Below are 8481 nucleotides of genomic sequence, written 5' to 3' on the forward strand. Positions count from 1 at the left end.
TACATTAATGTTAGGAACTTCGATCAAAATCTAAAAACTTATAAGGTCTCAAACAATGAACATTAGTAACTAGAGACCAGATACTAATTTATCCAAAGTAAAAATTGGTGTTTAGATAGCATTACTCTTACTAAAATGATGCTAACAATGAACATTACACGCATTATTAATGCACAGACAAGTCTCGTAATGTATCAGCAGCTAACAATTGTCTTGAGTGTATAATAAGGACAGACAGTGACTAACATGTGCAGACAGCTGTTGGTAATCAAATTCTAATTCTAATTGGTCACTTGATTCCTTCTTCCTTGTGTTCATACACAGGGAGGAGGCAAATAGATGCATGCATGCATCCTAGTCTACATTAGAGGTTTGAATCCCAAAATCTCTACAAAAAGCCAACAACAATGAGAATGTTGCAAAAGATTGTCTCAGTAGTGAAATGAGTTTATATTCTTATATTTTCTTTTGAAATATTTAATCTAATGCAATAAATAATAAGAGAAAACATAAAAATTAAAAAAAATTAAAAAAAAAAATGATAAAACACTTTTTTTTTTCCGCCTTCTACACACTCCATTTTAATTTTGTTTGTTGTTTTCATATGATTTATTCAATCCGATGGTAAATATTAAAGCAAAGTATGTGAGATGCTAAAAATAGTGTGAAATCAACTCCTGAAAAAAGTAAGCGAAAATCACTTCCTCCTTTCTATTATCTAAAATCAAGTGCTGCATACCTGATCTTTCATCTAAAGTTCACCAAAAGACTATAATTATATTCCTGCAACAACAGGAGATTGAAGACTCGAACAAAATCATTCGAACTCAGGTCGGATTCAGCATGAACACATGCGAACACATCATAAAGTGATAAAAGCAAATTATATGCAGCATAACAATGATCTGGATCCAGGAAAGCTTCATCAAAGATTCATATATAAATATAATGCAGCTGAAATATAATATTGCATCAAAATCTACCACAAAACTGAACCTTGAAGATCCTAACTTCCAAGATACTCAAAGACTCCACACATGTGAGCTTCCCCGCTAATCTCGATTATTGGTTACCTAAATTATTATTAGGGTCCACTAATCTCTCTCTCCTTGTTCTTCAAAAAATTTGCTGTCTTGTACTCTCCGTATGCTAAACCGACAAAGGAAAATGAACAACAACAGCAACAAAGCCTTATCTTACTAAGTGGGGTCGGCTGAATGAATCCTAAAATGCCACTACTCTCGTTTTGGACAAAAGAAAATGAATACTTCAAAAGAAAAAAAGCCTAAAAAAGTTAGTAGTAAAAGAAAAAAAAGAATTCACAAGCCATCTGCATTTGAACAAAAAAAGTAATTAACATGCATGCATAGTTGACAGCCTAAAAATAGAGGGAAAAACAAAGACATAACAATCAACCAGAAAGCATCATCGTCATTGATGTTGATCCAAATCCGTATTAAAGCAAACACCAAAAAAAGAAATCATTTTTTTTACAAGCACGTGAAAATAGCAATGCACATAACACACCAATCATAAAAGAGATCGCATAAACAGAAGAGACTTGCATACACCTCCGGAGGTCGCTAAGTTAAAACACACCGGTTGTATTACAGGTCCGACACATCACATTAGTGTCTTGATGGGTGTAGGCAAGTCATTTTCCAAAAAAATTAAAAGAAAGAAAACTTACATGACAAGAGTTCATTTTTTTCTTTAAAAAAAAAAAATGAACCAGTTGGTGGCTTAGTTACGACAGTACACCTCCTGGGGCCAGGAAGAGTCACGAGTTCATTTGGCTGGGAATTAATAGCAAGAAGTCTTACTTCACCTGCAAGCGTCTTACTTCACCTGCAAGCATCACAAGAAACTTCAACTCACATGAAGAACACAATTCTCTTTCTGAATTTTAGCATCTGAATCCGTATGAAATTGAACAGAAGAGATTAAAGAAGTGGAGACCATTTGAAGAACTTTCGGCAGTAAATAAACTGCTACTAAAACTTTTCATCATCATCTTACACAATTTCTCAAAAGAGTTCCATACAAGGCATGAAAACTTATAGATTAACAAAGAAAAAAAAGGTAAACAAAGGGAAAAAAAATACAAATAGTACAATCTTTCATTCCTAAGCCCTGCTGTATGTTTGTTCTGTTCATTATTTCCCTATCCTCTTCTCCCCATGCCAAATGGACAACTGATTCATGCCAGCGTTATTCTTTCTGACATATTCTGGCCATACTTTCGGCTTCTTCAAGCCTCAGAAGTTAGAGTTCAAGTTCTTAAGCGGACGCAACAGCTGAGACATCTTTGCTTGATCTGTTGTATTTCATGTGACTATTCACAAGCTGTCCAGCTGAGATAGCAGACATGAGAGAAAGCTCTCCAGCAAGAACAGAACCAGCCACAACAGTGGCCAACAATCTTGCATTAGATCCTGGTGCCTCCCTATTAGCACCCTTCACTCCAAGAAGGTTCAGACAAGCTGATTGAGATGCAAGTTGGGTCCCACCTCCAACAGTACCAACCTGGACAAAATAATCAAACACCAATGTAAGACTTCATGTTTACTAGTACTATCAAATTACCTCGATGTAAGAACAACCCAATATTCCAATTCCCAAGCACTGTAAAAAACATCAAGGGACAATCAAATTACCTCAATTGAAGGCATGGTGACAGACACGTGAAGGTCCTGTCCATCATTGATGGGTTCCATCATGGTAATGCAGTGAGAACTCTCCACATTCTGAGCTGGGTCTTGGCCGGTAGCGATGTAGATGGCAGAGACGATGTTGCTGGCATGTGCGTTGAATCCACCGAGGGCTCCAGCCATTGCAGACCCAGTAAGGTTCTTGAGCATGTTAAGCTCGCACAGGGACGCCACATTGGTTTTCAACACCTTCTGCACCACACCACCCTTGATCACAGCCTCACAGACCACCGATTTTCCACGACCTTCGATCCAGTTCACCGCAGCGGGCTTCTTGTCAGAGCAGTAGTTGCCGGAAATTCCAATCACATCCATGTCAGGGAAGTCGTTCTGGAGGAAATCCAAAACGTTTTGCACACCTTTGGAGACCATGTTCATCCCCATAGCATCACCGGTGCTGCAGGTGAATCTCATGTACAAGTTCTTCCCAGCAATGGCACACTTAATTGTCTGAAGCCTACCGAATCTGCTTGACCTGAATAATCAAACCCAAATCCCAATTAATTAAGAGTTTAAAACCCAAAAAATTATAAAAAGCAACTTTAAGCTTTACTGAAACAACAACAAACATTAAGCTTGACTGAAACAAACCCATCAAAGTAATCAAACAAATCAGTACAGAAAAGTTGAAATTACCTGTTGAAAACCGTGGACAAGGTGTCATAATTGTTGGGTTCTTCCAAGTAGAACTTCAACTCGGCAGCTCTCTTAGCAGAGTTGAACCTCACACAAGGTGCTCTGGTCATCCCATCTCTCAGCAACACACTGGTGGCTCCGCCGGACAAGTTGATAGCTTTGAAGCCACGGTTGGTGCTGGCAACCAAGCAACCTTCGGTGGTGGCCATTGGTACGGAAAACTCTCTGCCATCGAGCCTAAGAGGCCCAGCAATCCCAACTGGAATCTGAACATACCCAACTGGCATCTCGCAGCACTGACCCAAAATTGACTCGTAATCGAACCCCTCCAATGGCAGACCACCCAGAGACTTTCCTGTAATCCTCTGAAGCGCCTCGCGCCTGATAGCCGCCGCCCTCCTGCAATCTCCGAGCTTTGACTCCAGAGAGTAGGAAGGGATGGTTCCCGCCACCACGGACTTGACCACCTCCTCATCTTCCTCCGTCAACGGCTGGGCGGTGAAATCGCAGGGAGTGGAGAGGACTACCTCTTTATCAAACACCTTCTGTGCAACAGCTTTGGGGGCGGCAGCAGTAACAGGGGCAATTTGGGGAATTGGGCTGCAGTCGAGTCCGGCCCCACACGGCACTTTCCGGGCGTCGTCTTTCAATATCAAGCGCTCGTGCTCCTCCTCGTCATCGTCAGCGGCCCAGACGTCATTGCTGGGGCGGAGAATGAGCGACTGCACGAAATCGATCCCGAAGAATCCAAGCAAGTAGATGAAGGAGGCGACGAACGCGAGTATCGCGACGATCTCGGAGAAGTTCACGACGTGGAGCGGCGTCGAGGTCCTGATCTTCTCGCGCCAACGAGTAAGGAGGAAGTAGACGACGGAGAAGAAGAGAGTGAAGAAGACGGCGTTAGTCAGGTACAACGGCAGCGGCAGGGCGTCAGAGGCCTTGGCCCCGACGACACCAACGTCGTTCTCGTGGTCCACCACTTTCACTTTCATCGGCCCACTTCTGGCCTTGGTGGCAGGTGTATCCATCGTAGATCGCCTTCGGACGTCCATCGTATGTGTTGACGCGGTTGGTGATGCTAAAATGCGCCGGCGGCGATCCAGCGGCGGAGGAGAGAAGAGGAAAGGACAGCGAGGGCCGAGGCTTTTGTGGGCAAAACCGGAAACTCACAAAAAATGATTGAACAAATATTTGTTTTTAATTTGTTGGTGGGTTGGTTTGAATGGTGGAGCGAGTGCATAGGCGGGGTTTATATAGGACGTGGGCTGGCGTTCGCGTACGAAGCGAGGAGCACGTGTAGGAGTTGCAAGGCATATAATAAACAGTCAAAGGAATACACCTCCCTTTGTCTCTTTCCTACCACTTTCTTTCTTACTTTGCTCTCTCATTAATTTTAGATTTTAGATTTTTTTTTTACAAATTATTTTAATTTTTGGTAAGAAATTTTTTTTTATTTATTTCTATATTGGTTGGTTGGTTGTTTGTCTTTATCTGCTTGAGTTATTTTTTGGACTATCAATCATAGATGCGTTGAGCATAACATAGCACGATTATCAACGTATATTATGAGTAGGTTGCGTTGGTAAGAAGGAATTACTCGAACACTACTTACAACAACTGAATTTAGCAAGTTCAACGAATCTTAATATCAAAGCGCTTTTTTCAAGAGGCATTAATTATGTGAACTGTATTGTAGAATTTAAACATTTTGTTATATGATTACATGCGTGCGTGAATGACTAAACTTACAATAATTGGCCTAAAGTTTAGCATGCCAATTTTCTTTCTTTGGTGAAAGATAGTAAGCATGCCAACTTTCTATTCAATCTGATTAATGCTCATATTTTTGGAAACGAGATCTCATCAAAAGCTAGATTTGTAAAATCTGCCGACCAAAAAAGCATTTTGAGTATTAAATATTAATATCCTGTATACATTTATAATTTTCCTCTTTTAATATGTGATGTAGAAGTGGAAATCTTATTTTTTTTCCTCTTATTTGCCCAAAAATAAGATCTTTTCTTAAAAGTAATCTCTCTTGTTCTAATCTCTATTAATTTACTAGGTAAAATGCACACAAGATTCTCATACATATTTTTTTTTCCTCAAATGATAATCACTATTCATAATGTGTTAATGTGAATAATACATTGACATCTTCAACAAGAAGATTAAAAAGCTTAACGGGTCACTTACTACTACGGTCCAATGATATTCATTTTCATTTGTAAGTGAGAGGTCTTATATTCGATTCTTATTAAAGGCGAATTTGAAGCACATTTTTAGTGTTACTACATCGTTCTAAAAATAAATTATAGATTTTAGTGTTACTACATCGTTCTATTCTCCCAAACTTTAGTGTTACTACATCGTTTTATTCTCCGAAACTATAGTGTTACTTTGCTCTCTCATTAATTTTACTTTCTTTCTTACTTTGCTCTCTCATTAATTTTAGATTTTAGATTTTTTTTTTTTACAAATTATTTTAATTTTTGGTAAGAAAATATTTTTTTTATTTATTCCTATATTGGTTGGTTGGTTGTTTGTCTTTATCTGCTTGAGTTATTTTTGGGACTGTCAATCATAGATGCGTTGAGCATAACATAGCACTGTTATCAACGTATAATTATGGGTAGGTTGCGTTGGTAAGAAGGAATTACTCGAACACTACCTACAACAATTGAATTTAGCAAGTTCAACGAATCTTAATATCAAAGCGCCTTTTTCAGGAAGCATTAATTATGTGAATTGTATTGTAGAATTTAAACCTTTTGTTATATGATTACATGTGTGCGTGAATGACTAAACTTACAATAATTGACCTAAAGTTTAGTATGCCAATTTTCTTTCTTTGGTGAAAGATAGTAAGCATGCCAACTTTCTATTAAATCTGATTAATGCTCGTAGTTTTGGAAACAAGATCTCATCGAAAGCTAGATTTGTAAAATCAGAGGACCAAAAAAGCATTTTGAGTATTAAATATTAGGATAAAGTACAAAAAACTACCTCAATTATTAATGTCACGACACTTTCATACCTCATCTTTTAAAATTGACAATGTCATACCTCATCTTACGAATTTGTGTCAAAGTTATACCTTCCATTAGCTTGGCTGTTTATTTCTCAGTTAAATGCTGACGTGGCTTGATCTGTGACCCATTTTTTATTAAAAATGATAAAATTATTAAAAACAAAAAAAATCATTTAATATTATTTAAATATTAAAATAATAAATAAAAAAAGTACATAAAAAAAAATAAAAAAACCTCTCCTTTCGTCCATCCCTCCCTATCTTCCCCATCTTCCTGAAACCAGAAAAAAGAAGAAGAAGAAGAAGAAGAGAAAAAAAAAAAAAAAAAAAACCCAAACCAAACCAAACCCAGTTCATCCCCCTTCCCCCCAGCACAAACCCAACCCCCTGCAACCCAAAAAGGAGGAGGAATAAAAAAAAAAAAAAAAAAACACCCAACCCAACCCGAAGGAGGAAGAAGAAAAGGGAAGAAGAAGAAGAAGAAGAAGAAGGGAAGAAAAAAAAACAACAGGAACCCAGTTTGTCCCCCCCCAACCTGCGGAAGAAGAAGAAGAAGAGAGAAGAAAAGAAAAAAAAAAACCAGTTCGTCCATCCCTCCCCCCCCCCCCCCCCGGGCACCCACCCTCTCCCCTCCACACCCATTCTCCCCCATTTTCTCCGCGCCCAGATTCTCAACCTTCGGAATCGGCCTGGCGAAGGTTTCCCGATTCCACCTCAACGGGATCTGGGTTTTTTTTTTTTTTTTTTTTTTGGGTTGTAGGTAGTGGGTGCGAGGGTGGGGTGCGAAGGTGGGGAGGTTGGGTGCGTGGCTGTGGGGAGAAGAGGGGGTGGGGAGCAGGGAAAACAAATTGGTTTTTTTTTTTTTTCTCTCTCCTTTTTTTTCTGGGTTGCAGTTGTAGAAAGGGGAAGAAGGAGAAGAGAGAGAGGGGGAAGGGACAGCCTAATGTTGTTGTTGTTTTTTTTTTTTTAATAACTTTTCTTCATTATTTTAATATTTAAAAAAAATATTAAATGAATTTTTTTTAGTTTTTAATAATTTTTTAATAAAAAATGGGTCTCGGATCAAACCACGTCAGCATTTAACTAAGAAATAAACGTCCAAGCTAACGGAAGGTATAACATTGACACAAATTCGTAAGAAGAGGTATGACATTGTCAATTTTAAAAGATGAAGTAGTTTTTTGTACTTTACCATAAATATTAATACCCTCTGTACATTTATAATTTTCCTCTTTAATATGTGATGTAGAAGTGGAAATCCTATTTTTTCCTCTTATTTGCCAAAAATAAGATCTTATCTTAAAAGTAAATCTCTCTTGTTCTAATCTCTATTAATTTCTAGGTAAAATACACACAAGATTCTCATACATATTTTTTTTTTCTCAAATGATAATCACTTTTCATAATGTGTTAATGTGAACCATACATTGACATCTTCAACAAGAAGATTAAAAAGCTTCACCGGCCACTTAGTACTACGGTCTAATGATATTCTTCTTCATTTGTAAGTGAGAGTTCTTATGTTCAATTCTTATCAAAGGTGAATTTGAACCATAAAGCTTACCCACTCCCCACCCCGTTAGTGTAGATAACATCATTTGTTCAAAGAAAAAAAGCTTCACCAGCTCAAATCTATCTCATTCGAAGACACCCTTGCATCAACCAACTAAATAAGTTACAATTTGACAACTATATGAAGTACAATTTATATTTTAATTTTTAAATGTAATTAAAATAACGAAAACTTTGGATCTGGTTCTGGTTGATCAAATCTTAGATATTAATTAAGAAATTTAATAACGAAAATTAGAAAAAAAAATTCATAAAATTATGCAAAGATTAATAGCAAATAGGGATTTTTAATTTGTTTCCTCAAATTTGAATTGTGTGAAGTCTGATCAATTTTTTATTTTCTATTTTTTAAAATACAATGTTTTATTTTTATTTTTAAATATGGGTACATTGTAGATAAAAAGGGTGAATAAATTTTACATTAAAAATGGCTACGTTTTACATAAAAAAAAAGTGCATTTTACATATAACAAAGTAGTAAAATTTTGATGAAAAATGGGTACATAATATATAAATTATGGGTACAAATAA

The 8481-nt window shown here is 37.3% G+C and overlaps 1 protein-coding gene across 1 annotated transcript; it reads right to left on the bottom strand.

Annotated features, from left to right (window-relative positions):
• Positions 1–1961: 1961 nt before the first annotated feature.
• LOC137724424 (3-hydroxy-3-methylglutaryl-coenzyme A reductase 1-like) lies at positions 1962–4581 on the bottom strand. The gene is made up of 3 exons (XM_068463166.1): positions 3348–4581; positions 2658–3186; positions 1962–2526 (listed from the first exon to the last, which is right to left on the bottom strand). Exons 1-3 carry the CDS (start codon positions 4397–4399, stop codon positions 2281–2283), a joined length of 1827 nt encoding a protein of 608 aa, XP_068319267.1. The 5' UTR covers positions 4400–4581; the 3' UTR covers positions 1962–2280.
• Between the last annotated feature and the right edge of the window lie 3900 nt (positions 4582–8481).

This window comes from Pyrus communis, chromosome 2 (genome assembly GCF_963583255.1).
Source record: "Pyrus communis chromosome 2, drPyrComm1.1, whole genome shotgun sequence".
Lineage (NCBI taxonomy): Eukaryota > Viridiplantae > Streptophyta > Magnoliopsida > Rosales > Rosaceae > Pyrus > Pyrus communis.

Coding starts and splice junctions, on each gene's coding strand:
- LOC137724424 (XM_068463166.1), bottom strand. CDS start 4,399: ATGGACGTCCGAAGGCGATCTACGATGGATACACCTGCCACCAAGGCC. Junction 3,187..3,347: donor TTGTCCACGGTTTTCAACAG/GTAATTTCAACT, acceptor TTGATTATTCAG/GTCAAGCAGATTCGGTAGGC. Junction 2,527..2,657: donor TCACCATGCCTTCAATTGAG/GTAATTTGATTG, acceptor TATTTTGTCCAG/GTTGGTACTGTTGGAGGTGG.